Genomic DNA, 23673 nt, shown 5'->3' with positions numbered 1-23673 from the left:
AGAGTTGACTATTTCCCACATGTTGACTTAGTCATTAAAGGGGGCCGGTACGGAAGTGGGCCGGTCTATCTCGTGCCCTCATTGGTCATGTGCGAGTTCGTGTGTGTTGGAGGAGGGGCTCTGTGAGGAAGTGGCAGATTTCTCCGGTTGTGTATTTTCAAATTCCAGCGCACTCGAGCCGGTTTCTCAAACTTACCTACCCCACCTTTAATAATGTATTACATTATACTCTACATGTTGTCACTGAGCAACAGCGCCCCCCTGAGGACAGAAATACATTCAAAACAATGAAAGACTAAAAGAAATGTAAAATCCATTCCTTAATATATATAAATAATAACAATAATAATATGTAAGAATACAAATCATCCAATCATTTATCCAGAATATCATTTTGTGTTGAATTAATTTGAACTCAGATTCAGACGTCAATGTAAACTGAGCTCTGGATACCTGCAAGTGATTGGCCGAGGGGCGGGACATCTCTGAGCGGTGGACCAATCAGAGGACATGAGAGAGTGTGACACAAAGACATGTTTCCCTGACAGGTATCTCTTCATTACTGACATGAACAGTTCTCTACATGGGGTCCTCTCTAAACATGCTAATGAGCTATTATGGGATGTTCAGACACTCAGTGAAACACACTCTTGTTCAAAATGAAACTTTATTAAGTGGACAGGTGTGTGGAGGTGCCGCTGCACACGGTGCAGACACACACTCTCACACACACCTTCTGATGCAAAACACCTCCATACACACTCTCCCCCCTCCTGTTCTGATAGGGTGTCATCAGAGGGGGCGGGGCTTAAGCACAGGTAAACAGGAAGGCACATGTATGGCTGGGGGAGTAGTGTTCAGGGGAGGGGGGGTTAGTTTGGTCCGGTGTGTGTGTGTGTGTGTGTGTGTGTCAGAGTTCAGGAATGTCGAGGTGGTTGGTCCAGGTGGGGGGGGTGGGCACTCTCTGATGACATCATCACTACATGCCCATCCTGATGCTCTGGATGATCTGGAAGATGGCTGAGGAGGAAAACACACGTCAAAACGTTAGAGTCTAAAGAAACTTAAAGGTCTCCTATTATCCTCCTCTTCATCAATATATCACAGGTCTCAGATATATCCAGAGCCTGTCTCTGATTGGCTGAAACACCAAACAGATCATTGCAGCATTACCCATAATCCCCTCTGTTTCAGCCCTGTTTCCAAAGTGCTGATTGTCTGTCTGTTACTTTAGATGAAAATAAGGAGCCCCTCCCCACGCCCCTCTGAGAGACATTTGGTTACAAAGAACTCAATGGTGCTCTAGGAGGAGATTCAGGTGATAAGGGGGGGGGGGTTACCTTGGTTGCTGATTGGCTAATGGTTACACAAGACAACACATCGTTATGACATCAAGTGGCCAAAATCTGATCAGCTCATTTTCAGACAGGTTTTTATAGAAATGGATCAAAAAGAGAGAGGTTCAGGTAGAGATCAGCTGATCTGAGATCAGCTGATCTCAGAACAGATGATCTCAGATCAGCTGATCTCAGAACAGCTGATCTCAGAACAGATGGTCTCAGATCATCTGTTGGTGATCTCTGGACTTTGGATCAGAGTGAGACCTCCTCACTCAGACGTTATCTAAGCCCCGCCCCCTCACACCTGTCAGGTGACGTGCTGCTGTGTGATTGGTTAATCAGTTGATCTGGAGTTGAACTGGTTTATTTGTTCTTCAGCTCTCAATAGCCGCGTTCACACCGGAGTACTTTTCACCGTACTTTCCGTGTTTAGTTCCGTTAGTACCCCTTATGTCGCGTTCACACCGAAAAGAGCACTTCATCTCGGGAACTTTTACCCCCATGTGTAGTGCCTGCTGAGAGGTGGTACTCTCCTGGGGGAAAAGTGCCCCAGTTCTGATTGGCTGGGCCAATTGCAAACCACGCCCCGTACAACTGTGAAATGTTTTGTAGAGCCGCCATTTTATTATCCTCGCATTAGCATTATTAGCATTAGCATTAGCCCAGCGCACAAACGCAGAGAGACTAACTTATGGCAACACAAAATAAAACATGGGAGCGGTGGAGATGAGGAGGTGTTGGCGTTCTGGAGATTTCCTCTGAAGGCTTCAGTAGAAGCTGCTGGGAGTCCCAGCAGCTTCTACTGAAGCACTGAGTCCAGCAGCTTCTACTGAAGCACTGAGTCCAGCAGCTTCTACTGAAGCACTGAGTCCAGCAGCTTCTACTGAAGCACTGAGTCCAGCAGCTTCTACTGAAGCACTGAGTCCAGCAGCTTCTGTAGAAGCTGCTGGGAGTCCAGCAGCTTCTACTGAAGCTACTGGGAGTCCAGCAGCTTCTACTGAAGCTACTGGGACTCCCAGTAGCTTCAGTAGAAGCTACTGGGAGTCCAGCAGCTTCTACTGAAGCTACTGGGACTCCCAGTAGCTTCAGTAGAAGCTGCTGCACTCAGTGCTTCAGTAGAAGCTGCTGGACTCAGTGCTTCAGTAGAAGCTGCTGGGAGTCCCAGCAGCTTCTACTGAAGCACTGAGTGCAGCAAAGTACTTGGTGTGAACGCACCTCATGAGTAGCTGGAGCACGGTGAGAAACAACAACTAAGGCTGCGACACACTTCATACATTATATTATTTACATTTATATTCATGTCTTTATTTAAAACCTTTGGATTTATTGACTTTAAAACTCATCTCAACTCGTTATTAATCATCATATGAATAATAGATCAAAATGATGCAAAAGTTTATATATAATAAATATGTAATAATATAAATTAGGGCTGAACGATATATCGTGTCATGGCGATAACCGCGATATGCGCGATATGCACATCGCGGGGACGTGAGATTTTTTTTTATCAATATATATTTTAGTTTTCATTTGTTTTTTAGGACGTGATATTAAGCAGCTAAATCAACTACACGTTACAATTATTTAGCTGCTTGCTACAAAAGGAAAACTTGCTTGGCTCTCATGTCAGGGTCCTTGAGTGAGTGACAGGCTCTGCATGCACAGCTAACCACCAATCACAATCAGTCTTGATCAGATCACAGCAGGCCCCGCCCCCTAGTTTGCAGACCATCAAAACACAGGTTAAAGATGAGCGAGGCCCAGGAGGACAATACCGGAGAGAAGGAAGCTTTACTTCCAAAAAGAAAAGCAACATCTGGAAGTCTTTTGGATCCAAACAGGTTCTTCTCTTCTTCTCTGAAGACCCCCTAAAGCAACATCACTATCAGGACTGAAGGTATGACGAGTCACCAGTTTCCAGACGTCCAGGACTAAAACCCTTCATCCGGTTAAATAGAGTTTAAAAAAACGCAATATATATCACAGGGGAAAAAAATATCACAATGTCAGTATTTTTCAATATCGTGCAGCCCTAATATAAATATATAATAATATAAATATATAATAATATAAATATATAATAATATAAATATATAATAATATGAATGAGAAGCCGCACCTGATCCACAGACGACGAAGATGAAGAGAGCGAGCAGCCAGGGTCCCACGCCCTTCTCCTCCAGGATGTTCCTCTGAAACAAAGAAACCTTAATACATATATATATTCTCTCTCTACATATACATATATATATATATATATATATATATATATATATATTCTCTATATACACACACCATTACTGTATACTCTCTATATATATACACACAACCCTAACTACTGACCAACCCTAACCCTAACCCTGACCCAGTCTGAGGGTGACCCTGACCCAGTCTGAGGGTGACCCTGACCCAGTCTGAGGGTCTGATGGTGACCCTAACCCAGTCTGAGGGTCTGAGGGTGACCCTGACCCAGTCTGAGGGTCTGAGGGTGACCCTAACCCAGTCTGAGGGTCTGATGGTGACCCTGACCCAGTCTGAGGGTCTGATGGTGACCATGACCCAGTCTGAGGGTCTGAGGGTGACCCTAACCAGTCTGAGGGTCTGATGGTGACCCTGACCCAGTCTGAGGGTCTGATGGTGACCCTGACCCAGTCTGAGGGTCTGAGGGTGACCCTAACCCAGTCTGAGGGTCTGATGGTGACCCTGACCCAGTCTGAGGGTCTGATGGTGACCCTGACCCAGTCACCTGAGAGGCTCACCTGAGAGGCTCACCTGAGAGCAGACCCTCACTGAGGAGACACAGGTTATTATTGGATGTTTATCTGTGGCTTTAAATGTGAATACAGCAGCAGTCTTTCCTGATTGGCTGGTTTTAGGATGTAAATAAACCTGTTATAAACTAATCAGATCTCTCCCCTGGGGCCCGCCTCAGTGAGGGTCTGACAGGTTTCAGAGCCCCTGGGGCCCGCCTCAGTGAGGGTCTGACGGGTTTCAGAGACCCTGGGGCCCGCCTCAGTGAGGGTCTGACGGGTTTCAGAGCCCCTGGGGCCCGCCTCAGTGAGGGTCTGATGGGTTTCAGAGACCCTGGGGCCCGCCTCAGTGAGGGTCTGACGGGTTTCAGAGCCCCTGGGGCCCGCCTCAGTGAGGGTCTGACGGGTTTCAGAGCCCCTGGGGCCCGCCTCAGTGAGGGTCTGACGGGTTTCAGAGCCCCTGGGGCCGGTCTCAGTGAGGGTCTGACGGGTTTCAGAGACCCTGGGGCCCGCCTCAGTGAGGGTCTGACGGGTTTCAGAGACCCTGGGGCCCGCCTCAGTGAGGGTCTGACGGGTTTCAGAGCCCCTGGGGCCGGTCTCAGTGAGGGTCTGACGGGTTTCAGAGACCCTGGGGCCCGCCTCAGTGAGGGTCTGACGGGTTTCAGAGACCTTAGAGTTATTTGAAGTGTTTTTCCACGAGTCGATAAAGATGAAGTTTGGGGTTCTCTTCTCTCTTCAGTGAACCATCAACATCCTGTTTGACTCTGATCCTGAGGGTCCCCCCATCAGACAGAGCTCAGCTTTAAGGAGTCAGGGTACAGGTGAGCCTCACCTGAGAGACTCACCTGAGACCTCTGTATATATGTGTATAGAGGTCTCAGGTGAGGCTCTCAGGTGAGGCTCTCAGGTGAGACCTCTGTATATATGTGTAGAGGTCTCAGGTGAGGCTCTCAGGTGAGGCTCTCAGGTGAGGCTCTCAGGTGAGGCTCTCAGGTGAGGCTCTCAGGTGAGGCCTCTGTATATACTAAACAGTCGTCTCCAGGTGTTCATAAAGCCAAAGTCACTTGAAGTTAAAAACATTCTCTAACAAATCTCAGTCGGTGTAAAGGGTCGTTATTTATATTTCATAACCAGCTTTAATCAAACCTTTAATTTAATATCATTTTGGGATTGCTTTTAGTAATGAAATAATGAAAGGTGCTTTACGAATCAAATGTATTATTATTATGAATCATCCTGAGGAACAGCTGTTAGCTCTTTGTAGCACAGAGAGGGTCCAAGGACCAACTTCACTTTACATCGATCACTCATGAGCCACATGTTGGTGTGAGGTAAGGGTCAGCAGCTGGTACCAACATGTACTATTATTATTATTATTATTATTATTATTATTATAATAATGAAACAGCTGTTCTGCTCAGCTGGATTTGGCCACGTCTCCCATCAGAGAGGCTCCAGATGTAACTCTGTGTACCCCTCAGGTGAGTTAAGGGTCTCTGAGGCAAGTTAAGGGTCTCTCAGGTAAGTTAAGGGTCTCTCAGGTGAGTTAAGGGTCTCTCAGGTGAGGGTCCAGGTACATTAAGGTGTATATATTGATGGTTATAGATCAGCTGTTGGACTCACGTTGGATTTGGCCACGTTCCCCCGCAGAGTGATGTTCTTGCTGTGCTTCTCGTTGGCCATGCGGATCCTCTGTTTGGCCACCATCTTCTTCTCTTGAGTGGTTTCTCACTGGTTCCCGGTGGTTCTGATGGTTCTGATGGTTCTGGTGGTTCTGGGGAGTTTTCCTGCGTCTTCTTCTGTGGTGGAGGACTGCAGAGTGGGAGCCGCTTCTCTTGTCTACGTCCTCAAAAAGAGTAAGTCCCGCCTCCTCAGCCCCACCGGAAAAGCTGCTTCCATCATCAAGTTACCTGCTGTCAAGTTGAGACGCACTTCCGGTGTGGTCCTCCAAAATAAAATCGAGGAACACTGCTTCGCGTTAAAACTGGTTTCCAGGAATAGTCATTATATGATTAAGATCAAAGGACAGTACAGTAAAGTAAGTATTATCGTATATGTACTTATAAAAGTAGTTTAACACCACGTATTTAATACTATATTAACTGATCTCCACACTGGGCGCTTTTACTCTGACACCGGAAGTGACCTCTCTGCACGCGTCACTCCAACAGCTTAACGCATTTCTAAAACACGAAACATTTATAAAAACAGTTTTTTTATAATGAATGGATGAAATCGGTTTAGATATCGATCAGAAACCCCGCGGTTTGTTTCAGAATAAAAAAATATAAACAGTTTTCAGATGTTTTGACTGACGTGTCGCGGACTGTACGCTGATGTGGCACTGGAAGCCCCGCCCACTTCCGTGACGTACTTGTACTGACGTATATCTGCTGACGTAGGGTTTTCTTCTTCTTCCGGTTCACGCAAACATGGCGCAACCCATCCCGCTGTTAGCAGGTGGGTAACTTATTAATGTTTACTTTAATAAACACGTGTTGTTGTTGTTGTTATTGTTTGTGCTGTTAGAGTAGATGCAGACTGAGAGCTGCGCGTGGTGCTGAACAGAAACAACCTGCACCAAACTCAAAATCTGGTGTTTTTATTTAAACAGATGTATTTACAGCCTAAAGGTAAAGGTAAAGACTTCAGGTAAAGACTTCAGGTGAATCAGTGAAGACTTCGGAGTCATTCGGCTTTAAATAAATACATAAATAACCTTTAAATATATTAAATAATCCTCTGAAACCTCTCCATGCAGTTCCTCTCTGTATCAGCGTCTCTGAGGAAAACAGTGATGATTTGGAGATAAAAAGTTAAAATCCAGTCAGAATATAAATTATATTTAAGCCGAATTGGAGAACAGCTTCTGATGTTTCAGGAAAGGTCTTCAGAGTGGTTTTATTCCACAGGTTTCTCATCTTTTAAACAGAAAATGTGTTACTTAGTAGATTTCCTAACGGAGTCTGGAGACCACCGATCATTCTCAGCAAACTCAGTTTAAAATCTGTTGTTTTTATTTAAACAGATGTATTTACAGCCTAAAATAAAGGTGAAGACTTCAGGTGAACCAGTGAAGTTTTCTGAGTTGTTCGGCTTTAATTAAACCCATAAATAACCTTTAAATATATCAAATAATCCTAATAATATCTCCACGCTGTTCCCTCTCTAGTATCTCTAGTATCTCCCTCACAGCTGATGATCTGACCTTAAAAAGTAAAAATCCAGTGTAAATAAATCTGTCTTATAAATTATATTTAGCCCGAATTAAAGAACAGCTCTTACTGATTTAGGAAATGTCCTCAGAGGGATTTTATTCCACATGTTTCTCAGCTTTTAAACAGAAACTGTGTTTAAATAATAGATGTCCTGACAGAGACTGGAGACCACTGATCAGTTCAACATCTGGTGTTTTTATTTTATTTTATGTCTTAAATCATCTGATGTTAACTAAATAGTTTATTATTAATAATAAATATATTTAATGTTTCAGTGCGAGGGTCAGACGGCACCTCTCTGCTGTCCGGACCCACCTGTGAGCCGCTGGCCAACTTCAACAGGTAACACACACACACACACACACACACACACACACACACACACACACACACACACACACACACACACACACACAGAGACACAGAGACACAGACAGACGTGTCACTGAGCAATAACAATATTTTTTGTGTGTGTGTCAGGGATGCGCGGCCCTCCAGGTGTGTGACCTTCAGCCGAGATGGGTCTCTGTTCGGCTGGTGCAACGGACACAGGTCACTATTACACTCTCACAATAACTATATATATATAATCATATTAATAAATACAATAATCAATAATATGTTTTCCTGTGCGTCAGTGTGTCTGTGGTGCGGTGTGCAGACGGCTCCCTGCTCTCGACCTTTGACCTCCCTAAGACCTCCGTGCTGAAGATCTCTCCTCAGAACACCGTGCTGGCTACCTGGCAGCCCTACAGCAGTGTGTAGCACACACACACACACACACACACACACACACACACACACACACACACACACACACACCTGGCAGCCCTACAGCAGTGTGTAGCACACACACACACACACACACACACACACACACACACACACACACACACACACCTGGCAGCCCTACAGCAGTGTGCCTCCACAGTATTCCGGGGGCCAGAGCGGGCGACGTTGAGGCGCATCTTAAACTGCTGGCTAAAACTAAACGTGAATACAGTAAGGTTGTTTTTCACGTCGGTGGTAATGATGTTCCTTTACGCCAATCAGAATGCACCAAAGCTAATGTGGCGTCAGTGTGTAGATATGCTAAAACAATGTCGGACACCGTTAATTTTCTCTGGTCCCCTCCCCAATCCGATCAATGACGGCATGTATAGCCGCATGCCATCATTCCAGCGCTGGTTGTCTTGGTGGTGCCCAGCAAACCATGTGGGCTTCGTAAATAATTGGACAGCCTTCTGGGGAAAACCTGGTCTGATTAAGAGAGACGGCATTCATCCTACTCTGGAAGGTGCACATCTCATTTAGGCAAACATTTCAGAGCTTTGTGATCCATGACAAACTGGAGTTGAGACCAGGAGGCGGAGTCTTACACGCTTCTCTGCGCTCTCTCCAATAAAATACCCAATATTAACGGTGTGTGTGTCTGCCCAAGGACAATTTAAAGTGGACCTATCATGCTATATGTAAATGATATATTGTAGGGCCATACCTATATAAGGTATATTTATACGTTTCTGTTTTCAAAATACCAAACAGATCATGCATTTTAGCCATGCCTCATTTCTCTCTATGTGCTGTTTGCTGTCTACGGGGCTGATTCTGCTGACCACGCCCCCCTGCAGGAGAGGGGAGACGTGCTCTGATCAGCTGCTGACCACGCCCCCCTGCAGGAGAGGGGAGACGTGCTCTGATCAGCTGCTGGGCTGTCAGAAGAGGGGGAGAAAAAGAGATCTCCGTCCTCCGTGTTTTATTATATAGAGTCGTTATTCATTTGTTTTAAAGCTCAATAAATAACAAAGAAGACCTTTGACCGGCACTTTTCTCATTTTGTCCGGAAGATTTAAACTTTAACGGACATCTTGACCGGAGAAAGAAACTGAAACTGAAACTCTGCCGCACGGTCCCCTGGTTCCTTGGAAGAGGCGGAGAGGTGGGTGTTTGTCATCTGCTGGTGGACTAACCGGAGAGAATTACAGTGCTTGCCTCGACGGGGAGGGATTGCATTGAATTAAAGCAGCAGGAGCAAACGCTTGCCTCGGGGAGGGAGAAAGAAAGCCACAGCGGAGAATAAACAGAAGGGTAACCATGGCAACTATGGGCGGGAAGTCTTCTTCGCTGCTTTTGTGGCAGACTACAGCGCCACTTACAGGCCTGGCATATGTACTACAGCGTCTCCAGCGCTTTCGAGCGGCAATGGCCGGCCGTGGCCCAACCCCACATTCCCCTGATAGGTGGAGAGTTGGCCCAATAGCCGTAGCGCCACCGTCCTGACGTCAGGACAGTGTTCAAATCTGGATCAGTTTTTATCAGATCCGTTGCAGCCCCTTTTTTAGAGATTTGGGTATGGAGGAAAATAGAGAGGGTTGTGTTTTCTGACACTTGGTGAGTTCCCTGGAACACCGGGGACACATATTCATGTATACAAGACGTACAAACGTGCATTTTGCATGATAGGTCCCCTTTAAGGTCAAACCTAATAGAGGTGTCAGACATAATAACCTCATGAAAGTCAAAGTAACTACTACAGTGCAACAAAACAGGAAGATTAAATGTGGTCTCTTAAACATAAGATCTCTAGCATCTAGAGCAATATTGGTAAATGATTTAATATCAGATTATAATATTGATATATGCTGTCTCACTGAAACTTGGTTGAGACATGAAGAATATGTCAGCATAAATGAGGCCACTCCACCCCACATCTCTTTTTGGTGTCTATCTACGCCGGGATCCTGAGTCGTGGCTCTGCCTGCTGCTGTGGTCCTGGATCATAAGTCCTGGATGGATATCCTCGTGGATTCATCTTCTTATTATAGACACATGCATTTCCAAACATGTGGACTACCTACGCTGCAAATGTTTTATCTCTTTGATTTACACACGGCATCTAGTGCACGTCTGTCCGTCCTGGGAGAGGGATCCCTCCTCTGTTGCTCTCCCTGAGGTTTCTCCATGTTCCTTTAAACTGTGGGGTTTCTCTGGAAGTGTTTCCTTGTACGATGTGAGGGTCTAAGGACAGAGGGTCTAAGGACAGAGGGTCTGAGGACAGAGGGTCTGAGGACAGAGGGTGTAAGGACAGAGGGTCTAAGGACAGAGGGTCTGAGGACAGAGGGTCTGAGGACAGAGGGTCTGAGGACAGAGGGTCTGAGGACAGAGGGTCTAAGGACAGAGGGTGTAAGGACAGAGGGTCTAAGGACAGAGGGTCTAAGGACAGAGGGTCTAAGGACAGAGGGTGTAAGGACAGAGGGTCTGAGGACAGAGGGTGTGAGGACAGAGGGTCTGAGGACAGAGGGTCTGAGGACAGAGGGTCTGAGGACAGAGGGTCTAAGGACAGAGGGTGTAAGGACAGAGGGTCTGAGGACAGAGGGTCTGAGGACAGAGGGTCTGAGGACAGAGGGTCTGAGGACAGAGGGTCTAAGGACAGAGGGTCTAAGGACAGAGGGTGTAAGGACAGAGGGTCTGAGGACAGAGGGTCTAAGGACAGGGTGTAAGGACAGAGGGTGTAAGGACAGAGGGTCTGAGGACAGAGGGTCTAAGGACAGAGGGTCTAAGGACAGAGGGTCTGAGGACAGAGGGTCTAAGGACAGAGGGTCTAAGGACAGAGGGTGTAAGGACAGAGGGTCTGAGGACAGAGGGTGTAAGGACAGAGGGTCTAAGGACAGAGGGTCTGAGGACAGAGGGTCTGAGGACAGAGGGTCTGAGGACAGAGGGTCTAAGGACAGAGGGTCTAAGGACAGAGGGTCTGAGGACAGAGGGTCTAAGGACAGAGGGTCTAAGGACAGAGGGTGTAAGGACAGAGGGTCTGAGGACAGAGGGTGTAAGGACAGAGGGTCTAAGGACAGAGGGTCTGAGGACAGAGGGTCTGAGGACAGAGGGTCTGAGGACAGAGGGTCTGAGGACAGAGGGTGTAAGGACAGAGGGTCTGAGGACAGAGGGTCTAAGGACAGGGTGTAAGGACAGAGGGTGTAAGGACAGAGGGTCTGAGGACAGAGGGTATAAGGACAGAGGGTCTGAGGACAGAGGGTCTGAGGACAGAGGGTCTAAGGACAGAGGGTCTAAGGACAGAGGGTGTAAGGACAGAGGGTCTGAGGACAGAGGGTCTAAGGACAGAGGGTGTAAGGACAGAGGGTCTAAGGACAGAGGGTCTAAGGACAGAGGGTGTAAGGACAGAGGGTCTGAGGACAGAGGGTGTAAGGACAGAGGGTCTAAGGACAGAGGGTCTAAGGACAGAGGGTGTAAGGACAGAGGGTGTAAGGACAGAGGGTCTAAGGACAGAGGGTGTAAGGACAGAGGGTCTGAGGACAGAGGGTGTAAGGAGAGAGGGTGTAAGGACAGAGGGTGTAAGGACAGAGGGTCTAAGGACAGAGGGTCTGAGGACAGAGGGTCTGAGGACAGAGGGTGTAAGGACAGAGGGTCTAAGGACAGAGGGTCTAAGGACAGAGGGGTCTAAGGACAGAGGGTCTGAGGACAGAGGGTCTGAGGACAGAGGGTCTGAGGACAGAGGGTCTAAGGACAGAGGGTCTAAGGACAGAGGGTCTAAGGACAGAGAGTCTGAGGACAGAGGGTCTAAGGACAGAGGGTCTAAGGACAGAGGGTCTGAGGACAGAGGGTCTGAGGACAGAGGGTCTGAGGACAGAGGGTGTAAGGACAGAGGGTGTAAGGACAGAGGGTCTAAGGACAGAGGGTCTAAGGACAGAGGGTCTGAGGACAGAGGGTGTGAGGACAGAGGGTGTAAGGACAGAGGGTGTAAGGACAGAGGGTCTGAGGACAGAGGGTCTGAGGACAGAGGGTCTGAGGACAGAGGGTGTAAGGACAGAGGGTCTGAGGACAGAGGGTCTGAGGACAGAGGGTCTAAGGACAGAGGGTCTGAGGACAGAGGGTCTGAGGACAGAGGGTCTGAGGACAGAGGGTCTGAGGACAGAGGGTCTAAGGACAGAGGGTGTAAGGACAGAGGGTCTAAGGACAGAGGGTCTGAGGACAGAGGGTCTGAGGACAGAGGGTCTAAGGACAGAGGGTCTAAGGACAGAGGGTCTAAGGACAGAGGGTCTAAGGACAGAGGGTCTGAGGACAGAGGGTCTGAGGACAGAGGGTGGAAGGGACAGAGGGTGTAAGGACAGAGGGTGTAAGGACAGAGGGTCTAAGGACAGAGGGTCTGAGGACAGAGGGTCTGAGGACAGAGGGTCTGAGGACAGAGGGTCTAAGGACAGAGGGTCTAAGGACAGAGGGTCTAAGGACAGAGGGTCTGAGGACAGAGGGTCTGAGGACAGAGGGTCTGAGGACAGAGGGTCTGAGGACAGAGGGTCTGAGGAACAGAGGGTGTCGTATTGTCACTGATATTCTGAACCAAACTGTGAAGTCCACTGAGACACATGTGATATTGGGCTATAAATAAAACATTGATTGATTGACTACATTCATATACATATAAGGATGTTGTGTGGTGTGTGTGTGTGTGTTGTGTGTGTGTGTGTGTGTGTGTGTGTGTGTGTGTGTGTGTGTGTGTGTGTGTGTGTGTGTGGTTGTGTGTGTGTGTGTGTGTGTGTGGTGTGTGTGTGTGTGTGTGTGTGTGTGTGTGTGTGGTGTGTGTGTGTGTGTGTGTGTGTGTGTGTGTGTGGTGTGTGTGTGTGTGTGTGTGTGTGTGTGTGTGTGTGTGTGTGTGTGTGTGTGTGTGTGTAGAGGCTCAGGACAGTGCTCAGGGAGACCCTAACCTCCAGCTGTGGGACGTACAGAGCGGTCAGCTGCTCAAAGCTCTGTTCCAGAAGAAGATGGAGTCATGGTGAGCACTGACACACTCTCACACACACACACTCTCACTCACACACACACACACACTCTCACACACACTCAGACTCTCATGCTGCGCTTTGATTGGCTGCAGGTGTCCCAGCTGGTCTGCAGACGAGCAGATTGCAGTGCGGAGCGTCAACAACGAGCTGCACTTCTACGAGAACAACGACTTCAGTAAGACCCCCCCCTCTGTCATAATACCTGTTATAAGACCAGAGGCCTGTGCTACCAAGCCAGTTCAACCTAACCAGAGGCCTGTACTACGAAGCCAGTTCAACCTAACCAGAGGCCTGTACTCTGAAGCCAGTTCAACCTAACTAGAGGCCTGTACTACGAAGCCAGTTCAACCTAACTAGAGGCCTGTACTACGAAGCCAGTTCAACCTAACCAGAGGCCTGTACTCTGAAGCCAGTTCAACCTAACTAGAGGCCTGTACTACGAAGCCAGTTCAACCTAACCAGAGGCCTGTACTCTGAAGCCAGTTCAACCTAACCAGAGGCCTGTACTACGAAGCCAGTTCAACCTAACTAGAGGCCTGTACTACGAAGCCAGTTCAACCTAACTAGAGGCCTGTACTACGAAGCCAGTTCAACCTAACCAGAGGCCTGTACTACGAAGCCAGTTCAACCTAACTAGAGGCCTGTACTACGAAGCCAGTTCAACCTAACTAGAGGCCTGTACTACGAAGCCAGTTCAACCTAACCAGAGGCCTGTACTACGAAGCCAGTTCAACCTAACCAGAGGCCTGTACTCTGAAGCCAGTTCAACCTAACCAGAGGCCTGTACTCTGAAGCCAGTTCAACCTAACCAGAGGCCTGTACTACGAAGCCAGTTCAACCTAACCAGAGGCCTGTGCTCTGAAGCCAGTTCAACCTAACCAGAGGCCTGTGCTACGAAGCCAGTTCAACCTAACTAGAGGCCTGTACTACGAAGCCAGTTCAACCTAACCAGAGGCCTGTACTCTGAAGCCAGTTCAACCTAACCAGAGGCCTGTGCTACGAAGCCGGTTCAACCTAACCAGAGGCCTGTACTCTGAAGCCAGTTCAACCTAACCAGAGGCCTGTGCTACGAAGCCAGTTCAACCTAACTAGAGGCCTGTACTACGAAGCCAGTTCAACCTAACCAGAGGCCTGTACTCTGAAGCCAGTTCAACCTAACCAGAGGCCTGTGCTACGAAGCCGGTTCAACCTAACCAGAGGCCTGTACTCTGAAGCCAGTTCAACCTAACCAGAGGCCTGTGCTACGAAGCCGGTTCAACCTAACTAGAGGCCTGTACTCTGAAGCCAGTTCAACCTAACCAGAGGCCTGTGCTACGAAGCCGGTTCAACCTAACCAGAGGCCTGTGCTACGAAGCCGGTTCAACCTAACCAGAGGCCTGTACTCTGAAGCCAGTTCAACCTAACCAGAGGCCTGTACTCTGAAGCCAGTTCAACCTAACCAGAGGCCTGTACTCTGAAGCCAGTTCAACCTAACTAGAGGCCTGTACTCTGAAGCCAGTTCAACCTAACTAGAGGCCTGTGCTACGAAGCCAGTTCAACCTAACCAGAGGCCTGTACTCTGAAGCCAGTTCAACCTAACTAGAGGCCTGTACTCTGAAGCCAGTTCAACCTAACCAGAGGCCTGTGCTACGAAGCCGGTTCAACCTAACCAGGATCTCTCTGAGTTACCCGGCTTACCTAATCCAAAACAAACGTGCTCTCGCTAAGCGGTCCTACCACGCTGGTTATCAACTCGGTAACTCAAGCCAGGGTTTCTCTGTCCGGCTGAGAGCACGTTCACATGAAAGGGGCGGGGCTAGCAACACTGACCAATCACAAACATGGAGAAGCGTACTGACAGCGCAGCGTCATACTTCCTGAATGAAAAGTGAACTTTAATATTAGACAAATATGAAGAAGTTAAACTTTAAACATCCATGACTTAAACACTTTATCCAGGATCAAAGCCACATAGCTGCACCTGCAAGGTGAATACAGCTGGTAACAGAGAAAGTGTTTGAATGCGTACATTAACAGGTTTATGATATCACTGCCCCGTCTAAGACACGATCTGACTTTAATTACATTTGACTCAAGTGTTTCATCAACTTAATGTGTTGCTTAAAATAATACTTCTGCATCCAGTATGTGACACTGTGAGTGTTGCACGGCCAGATACGGCTCAGCTGACTCAGATAAGGAGATATATGATACATTATGATGTGATATGATATGAATGATAATGGGACACATCAACGTCTGCACTCACAGTGCCGCGGACTGTACTTAATGTTACTCTGATCCGGTTACTTATGTCGTGGCAGATATTTAAGTAAGCTTTCTTAACGCTAATATTATAATAGTCAGATTGCTCTGAAGATGGGAGGGGATATTCTATTAATGTTCACGTTCACACAGTCAGTTGATTTTTGCCGGCCGTCTTTCCTGCAACGGCAGTTTTTCTGTATTTCCTCTATCCTGTAATATGAATTGATCACTTTAAACTCTGCACACTGAGCTCTGATTGGTCAGCAGGTGGTGCTTTCACTGAGTTGATCTCTTAGCCTGCAACCTAACCTGCTCCGGAGGAGGTTAGCCGCTCAGCATAAGTTACCATGGAGATCTAGCCCGCTAAAAAGAGAACCAGCGTCGTAGGACCGGAAAGCCAGAGATTTTCCTGAAGTTAGCCGCTAAGAGAACATCCGGCTTCGTAGTACAGGCCTCTGGTGAGCTCAGAGGAGATCAACAGGTGAGCTCTGACAGTTGTCATAACACCTGTTATAACACCTGTTATAAGACTTATATCTAACACATGTCATAACACTTTCAATAACACCTGTTATAACACTTGTGTAATAACATGTGTAATAACAGGGACTTGTTTTACAGAACATTTGAACTCATGAGAGCGTGATTTATTTTCAGCTAATATATAACATAATGTACATTAATGTAACTTTCAAAAGCGTTAGCTTCTTTAGCATTAGCTCTGTTAGCTGTTAGTTCTGTTAGCATTAGTTCTGTTAGCTGTTAGTTCTGTTAGCATTAGCTCTGTTAGCTGTTAGTTCTGTTAGCATTAGCTCTGTAGCTGTTAGTTCTGTTAGCATTAGTTCTGTTAGCATTAGCTCTGTTAGCTGTTAGTTCTGTTAGCATTAGTTCTGTTAGCTGTTAGTTCTGTTAGCATTAGCTCTGTTAGCTGTTAGTTCTGTTAGCATTAGTTCTGTTAGCTGTTAGTTCTGTTAGCATTAGCTCTGTAGCTGTAGTTCTGTTAGCATTAGCTGTTAGCATTAGCTCTGTTAGCTGTTAGTTCTGTTAGCATTAGTTCTGTTAGCATTAGCTCTGTTAGCTGTTAGTTCTGTTAGCATTAGTTCTGTTAGCATTAGCTCTGTTAGCTGTTAGTTCTGTTAGCATTAATTCTGTTAGCATTAGTTCTGTTAGCTGTTAGTTCTGTTAGCTGTTAGTTCTGTTAGCATTAGTTATGTTAGCATTAGCTCTGTTAGCTGTTAGTTCTGTTAGCATTAGTTCTGTTAGCATTAGCTCTGTTAGCTGTTAGTTCTGTTAGCATTAGTTCTGTTAGCATTAGTTCTGTTAGCTGTTAGTTCTGTTAGCATTAGCTCTGTTAGCTGTTAGTTCTGTTAGCATTAGTTCTGTTAGCTGTTAGTTCTGTTAGCATTAGCTCTGTTAGCTGTTAGTTCTGTTAGCTGTTAGTTCTGTTTTCTGTTAGCATTAGCTCTGTTAGCTGTTAGTTCTGTTAGCATTAGCTCTGTTAGCTGATAGCTCTGTGTTTTCTTATTTGCATATTAATGCATTCCAATGATTTCTGCAGACACGATCGCCAACAAGCTGCACATGCAGAAGGTCTCAGACTTCACGCTCTCTCCTGGGGGGGCGCCCAGCAAGGTGAGGGGGGGGCAGGTTATTATTCATCATCATCTCAGTAAACAGTCTTATATCTAACGCCCCCCCCCCCGACAGGTGTGTGTTTACGTCCCGGGCAGTAAGGGCGCCCCCTCCTTTGTGAGGCTGTATCAGTACCCTCAGCTCGGGGGGCCGGGGGCCGCACTCGCTAACAAGAGCTTCTTCAAGGCCGACAGGGTCAGCATGACGTGGAACAACAAGGGTACTATTATTATATTACTATTATTACTATTGTTGTTGTGTTGTCTTGTTGTTGTTATTATTACTATTGTTGTTGTTTTGTTGTTGATAAGATAAAAAGTACTTTATTGATCCCAATTTGGGAAATGTTTGATTGTTGTTGTTGTTATATAAAGTAAACAACCCCCTCCCCCTCAGCGTCGGCGGTGCTGGTGACAGCGAGCACGGAGGTGGATAAGAGCGGAGCCTCGTACTACGGCGAGCAGACGCTCCACTTCCTGTCTGTGAGCGGGGAGACAGCACTGGTGCAGCTGCGTCAGTACACCTTCCGATTATATTACACACTCACCTGAGGACTCACCTGAGCACTCACCTGAGGACTCACCTCTCACCTGAACACTCACCTCAGCACTCACCTGAGCATTCACCTGAGGACTCACCTGAGCACTCACCTGAGGACTCACCTGAGCACTCACCTGAGGACTCACCTGAGGACTCACCTCTCACCTGAGGACTCACCTGAGCACTCACCTGAGGACTCACCTGAGCACTCACCTGAGCACTCACCTGATGACTCACCTGAGCACTCACCTGAGCACTCACCTGAGGACTCACCTGAGGACTCACCTCTCACCTGAGGACTCACTGAGGACTACCTGGACTCACCTGAGGACTCACCTGAGCACTCACCTGAGCTCTCACCTGAGGACTCACCTGAGCTCTCACCTGAGGACTCACCTGAGGACTCACCTGAGGACTCACCTGAGGACTCACCTGAGGACTCACCTCTCACCTGAGCACTCACCTGAGCACTCACCTGAGCACTCACCTCTCACCTGAGGACTCACCTGAGCACTCACCTGAGGACTCACCTGAGGACTCACCTCTCACCTGAGGACTCACCTGTCTGCTTCTCTTCCTGTCCACAGAGAAGAACGGGCCCATCTACGACGTCTCGTGGTCTCCCAGCTCTTCTGAGTTCTGTGTTGTTTACGGCTTCATGCCGGCCAAAGCCACCGTCTACAACCTGAAGTGTGACCCGCTGTTCGACTTCGGGACGGGACCGCGCAACGCCGCCTACTACAGGTGAGACACGCCCACTACAGGTGAGACACGCCTCCTACAGGGGAGACACGCCTCCTACAGGTGAGACACCTGATGAGACACGCCCACCTGGTCTCACCTGTGTTTCAGTCCTCAGCCTCTCACCAGGGGCCTCATTCATAAAGCCTTCTGTAGGATTCACGTGGGAAGTTTGCTTACGTTGGACAAAGCAAATAAATACGCACCGACACTTTCCGATTCATAAAAGACTGCGTACCGGCGCAGGACTTGCGTACGGGACATCCTACGCCGGTTTCCCTTTATAAATCACAATCAACTCGAAATGCGGCGCAGCTTTTGCGGGCTTCACGTAACGCCCATATGTGCCTATAAATAGTCAAAGAAACGCCCATTCATCCATCCATCCATCCATCCATCCATCCATCCATCTATCCATCCATCCATCCATCCATCCATCCATCCATCCATCCATCCAATCCTCCATCCATCCATCCATCCATCCATCCATCCATCCCATCCATCCATCCATCATCCATCCATCCATCCATCCATCCATCATCCATCCATCCTCCATCCATCCATCCATCCATCCATCCATCCATCCATCCATCCATCCATCCATCCATCCATCCATCCATCCATCCATCCATCCATCCATCCATCCATCCATCCATCCATCCATCCATCCATCCATCCATTCATTCATTCTGACTGACTGAAGTAGATCAGGAAATGACGATAGAACAGCTAAAAGAGACATCTCACACACCGAGTCAGATTTAGGTTATTTTGTGGAGGTGGAGATAAATCATATTGTTTGGTGGATGCAGTTTGAACCAGAGTAGCAGCATGGAGGTCGGATCGTCACCAACATAAATAAATAAGTGGTCAGAAAAAAGTGAATGACAAAATAAATACACATAACCTTCCTCAGGCAGTGTGTTTGTCCCGGGGACAGGAGACCCCCCCCCTTGATGAGAAACTAAGAAATGATGGGGGAATCCCTCCGGAGTGTAGTCATGACGACTGGATCTGAATGATTGTGTTGTATTTGGTGGTTTGTGTTCCAGCTGTCGATCAGCAACTATATCTCCAGAATCCACCAGTTAAAGGAAATACAATGTGTTGTGTTATATTAGCTGTTTACCACATATGGTGTTCTTAGTTTCCATACCTCCTGGGTTTTACGAGCCACTTATCAAGTCTTGGCAAACGGCATAAAACACGATTAAACGTGATAGTATATAAAACCATGCTCGTATCTACAACCTATAGAAATGCAAACCTCTGTCCTCCTGCTTACCGCATCATTAGTGAGAAAACATTTCATAACATTAACACAACATATTCGAGGTGGTTTTAAATAACATATCCGTATTTATTTATTTCTCCAAGTGATGTGTGTGTGTGCACTGAGGAGTCTCAAACAGGCGTTTGTTCCATAATTTTAAAGATTGGCTTTAATCAATGTTTGAAAATGAATTCTTCATATTTGATAAATGAGAGGTAACATTTTATTGATGGTATTATTTCCACATATTTCTCTCCATTCTTTCTTCTGCCAACGGTGTCGCAGTTTCTCCTCTCTCCCGTTGTTGTGCTTAGTGCGTACGCATGGGTTAGAGTTTGCGTGGAGGACCGCACATTTTCCCCTCAAGTTAGTATTTTATAAATCGTAAACATTGCGTAGAAACTGGCGTACGCCATTTTTTGTGCGTGCGCACCGTTTATAAAGAGGCCCCTGGTCTCTCCTGTGTTTGAGTCCTCAGGCTCTCACCTGGTCTCACCTGTGTTTGAGTCCTCAGGCTCTCACCTGGTCTCACCTGTGTTTGAGTCCTCAGGCTCTCACCTGGTCTCACCTGTGTTTGAGTCCTCAGGCTCTCACCTGGTCTCACCTGTGTTTCAGTCCTCAGGGTCACATACTGATCCTCGCAGGCTTCGGGAACCTTCGGGGTCAGATGGAGGTCTGGGACGTGAAGAAGTACAAACAGGTGAGGAAGACCCCCCCCCCCCCTCCTCTGTCTTTGATCCAGCTCAGGTGTGTTAATGGTCTGACTCCTCCCCCTCAGGTGTGTTAATGGTCTGCCCCTCCCCCTCAGGTGTCTAAGCCCCAGGCTCCGGACGCCACCCACTTCTCGTGGTGTCCTGACGGGGAACACGTGATCACGTCCACCTGCTCGCCCCGGCTGAGGGTCGGGAACCGGTTCCAGGTGTGGCACTACGGGGGGGCTGTGGTTCACAAACAGGAAGTGGCTGAGGGCACGGAGCTGTGGGAGGTCCGCTGGCAGAACCTTCCTCCAGGTAGCTTCCCCCAGAGGGCTGTCAGGTACCAGCAGGAGGCCGGACCCCTGGGGAGCACCCAGCCCCCCCCCCACTCAGGCATACCGTCCCCCCGCACTGAGACACCTGCCCCCCGCTGAGAGGGCCCGACTGGTGAGGAACCATCATGTTCTGTTCTGATCAGATCATCTTCTGGTAATAATGATGTTTCTTCTCTCAGCACGAGGAGGAACCCGCTCAGAACCTCCGACCCGGAGACAAGAGTCTCTCTAAAGCGGCTCTGAAGAACCAGAAGAAGAGGGACAACAAGAAGGCCGCCAAACAGGTGAGCAGCCAATCAAGGATGGTCATGTGACCGTGCTGTAGTTCCTTTATAGCCCAAACATTAGCCACCTTTAGCTTAGCGGTGGGTGACGTGAAGTCATGTGACCGTGCTGTAGTTCCTTTATAGCCCAACATTAGCCGCCTTTAGCTTAGCGGTGGTGACGTGAAGTCATGTGACCCGTGCTCTAGTTCCTTTATAGCCCAACATTAGCCACCTTTAGCTTAGCGGTGGTGACGTGAAGTCATGTGACCGTGCTGTAGTTCCTTTATAGCCCGAACATTAGCCTCCTTTAGCTTAGCGGTGGGTGACGTGAAGTCATGTGACCGTGCTGTAGTTCCTTTATAGCCCAACTTAGCCACTTTAGCTTAGCTGGTGGTGACGTGAAGTCATGTGACCGTGCTGTAGTTCCTTTATAGCCCAACACTTAGCCACCTTTAGCTTAGCGGTGGTGACGTGAAGTCATGTGACCGTGCTGTAGTTCCTTTTATAGCCCAACAGTAGCCTCCTTTAGCTTAGCGGTGGCGAAGTCATGTGACCGTGCTGTAGTTTCTTTATAGCCCAACATTAGCCTCCTTTAGCTTAGCGGTGGCGAAGTCATGTGACCGTGCTGTAGTTCCTTTATAGCCCAACATTAGCCTCCTTTAGCTTAGCGGTGGTGACGTGAAGTCATGTGACCGTGCTGTAGTTCCTTATAGCCCAACATTAGCCTCCTTTAGCTTAGCGGTGGTGACGTGAAGTCATGTGACCATGCTGTAGTCCTTTATAGCCCAACATTAGCCTCCTTTAGCTTAGCGGTGGTGACGTGAAAGTCATGTGACTGTGCTTGTAGTTCCTTTATAGCCCAACATTAGCCGCCTTTAGCTTAGCGGTGGTGACGTGAAGTCATGTGACCGTGCTGTAGTTCCTTTATAGCCCAACATTAGCCTCCTTTAGCTTAGCGGTGGCGAAGTCATGTGACCGTGCTGTAGTTCCTTTATAGCCCAACATTAGCCCTCCTTTAGCTTAGCGGTGGTGACGTGAAGTCATGTGACCGTGCTGTAGTTCCTTTATAGCCCAACATTAGCCTCCTTTAGCTTAGCGGTGGCGAAGTCATGTGACCGTGCTGTAGTTCCTTTATAGCCCAACATTAGCCACCTTTAGCTTAGCGGTGGCGAAGTCATGTGACCGTGCTGTAGTTCCTTTATAGCCCGACATTAGCCACCTTTAGCTTAGCGGTGGCGAAGTCATGTGACCGTGCTGTAGTTCCTTTATAGGAATATACATTATTTTATAATTTCTCATAATTCTGCAGGAGTTGAAGACTGACCCTCCGTCTGACCCCGCCCCCGTCAGCAACAACCAATCAGAGCCGAGCATCGGAGAAACCGAGGACCGACAAGAAGATCAAGAACTTAAAAAGGTGAAGAGATTAAGTTTATAACTATCAACATCGAGCTGGTTGCTGTGTTCTGAGCTGTGATTGGTGCCTGAGCTGTGATTGGTTGCTGTGTTCTGAGCTGTGATTGGTGCCTGAGCTGTGATTGGCCGCTGTGTTCTGAGCTGTGATTTGTTGCTGTGTTCTGAGCTGTGATTGGTTGCTGTGTTCTGAGCTGTGATTGGCCGCTGTGTTCTGAGCTGTGATTGGTTGCTGTGTTCTGAGCTGTGATTGGTGCCTGAGCTGTGATTGGTTGCTGTGTTCTGAGCTATGATTGGTGGCTGTGTTCTGAGCTGTGATTGGCCGCTGAGCTGTGATTGGTTGCTGTGTTCTGAGCTGTGATTGGCCGCTGTGTTCTGAGCTGTGATTGGTCGTTACAGAAGCTGAAAGCGACTCGAGGAGCTGAAGGAGCAGCAAACGTCTGGGAAAGTTCTCCAGAAGAACCAGGTGAGCCTCACTCTTATAAATACATTTAAAACATGTTATTAATGTTATATATATGAATGTTCCCATGATACCGTAAGATGTATGAACCAGACATCATCCAATAAACTAAAGTAGTAACTGTGTATGACTTTACAGATGTTTTATAACATATGAATCTGATGGTGTGTTTGTTTCGTTCAGCTGGAGAAGCTTCAGAAGGAGGATCAGCTGCTGCAGGAGCTGAAGGAGCTGCAGATCAGCCTGTAGACAAACACACACACACACACACACACACACTCACACACCAAAGAGAAAGAGTGTGTGTAAGAGACATTTTTGGGAGGACGGGTGAGGGGGTGGCTTTTGTTCACAGGTGTGTGTCCCTCACCACACACACACACACACACACACACACACACAGACACACACACCGTTTCCTGCTTCCTGTTTTCATCCAGCTGTTTATCGCTGAGGACTGGACTCATTCTTCTTCTGTGTTTGGAGGCTGCTGCAAGGGCATTCTGGGAAATGTAGTTGTGTGTGTTAATGAAATAAAAGATGAAATCACTGCAGAGAAAGAAAAAAAAACTCTCAGACCGAAAACTGATTATTTCCCAACATGTTGAAAAGTTCCTTTAACATGCAAAGTGTGTGTGAGTGTGTGTGTGTGTGTGAGTGTGTGTGTGTGTGTGTGTGTGAGAGAGAGAGAGAGAGAGAGAGAGAGAGAGAAGCCCTGTTGCTATGCAACTTCTGTACAGATGCTGAAGCCGTTGTTCCTTTCAGAATAAAAGCCTGAATCCAGTTGTTCCTGTGTTGACCTGTTCTCACTGTGGGTTCACCTTTAGACATAAAGTCAGGGTTCGAGTTATGTGGGAGCCAATGGGAGCTGAGCTGAGATAAGGCGGGGTCTGAGCTCCCATAAGGCGGGGTCTGAGCTCCCACGGACGCAGTGAAATCATACATCTGTGGGGGTCGCTAAT

At 47.7% G+C, this 23673-nt stretch overlaps 2 protein-coding genes across 2 annotated transcripts; one reads left to right on the top strand and one right to left on the bottom strand.

Moving 5' to 3' along the window:
* Positions 1-648: 648 nt before the first annotated feature.
* On the bottom strand, positions 649-5951 carry serp1 (stress-associated endoplasmic reticulum protein 1). Its single transcript, XM_034115446.1, has 3 exons — positions 5717-5951; positions 3463-3535; positions 649-1020 (listed from the first exon to the last, which is right to left on the bottom strand). The coding sequence occupies exons 1-3, from the start codon at positions 5798-5800 to the stop codon at positions 980-982; spliced, it is 198 nt and encodes a 65-aa protein (XP_033971337.1). The 5' UTR covers positions 5801-5951; the 3' UTR covers positions 649-979.
* A 549-nt stretch (positions 5952-6500) lies between these two features.
* eif2a (eukaryotic translation initiation factor 2A) lies at positions 6501-23498 on the top strand. Its single transcript, XM_034115448.1, is given in 18 exon segments — positions 6501-6553; positions 7587-7653; positions 7792-7863; positions 7950-8068; positions 12997-13096; positions 13199-13281; positions 16912-16985; positions 17061-17205; positions 17382-17498; positions 18113-18269; positions 20155-20239; positions 20348-20611; positions 20613-20681; positions 20749-20853; positions 22145-22216; positions 22218-22252; positions 22648-22714; positions 22895-23498. Coding segments are annotated over 18 exon segments (1725 nt in total). The 5' UTR covers positions 6501-6525; the 3' UTR covers positions 22961-23498.
* Positions 23499-23673: the final 175 nt, after the last annotated feature.

Source organism: Trematomus bernacchii, unplaced genomic scaffold (genome assembly GCF_902827165.1).
Source record: "Trematomus bernacchii unplaced genomic scaffold, fTreBer1.1, whole genome shotgun sequence".
Classification (NCBI taxonomy): domain Eukaryota; kingdom Metazoa; phylum Chordata; class Actinopteri; order Perciformes; family Nototheniidae; genus Trematomus; species Trematomus bernacchii.
The sequence above is the reverse complement of the archived record's forward strand: the minus strand, read 5'-3'. Positions and strand labels throughout refer to the sequence as shown.

Excerpts from the sequence above, each read along its gene's own strand:
- serp1 (XM_034115446.1), bottom strand. The coding sequence starts at position 5,800 with ATGGTGGCCAAACAGAGGATCCGCATGGCCAACGAGAAGCACAGCAAG. Across the intron at positions 3,536-5,716 it reads GGAACGTGGCCAAATCCAAC|AGGAACATCCTGGAGGAGAA; the intron begins GTGAGTCCAACA and ends TCTTTGTTTCAG. Across the intron at positions 1,021-3,462 it reads CTTCGTCGTCTGTGGATCAG|CCATCTTCCAGATCATCCAG; the intron begins GTGCGGCTTCTC and ends TTTCCTCCTCAG.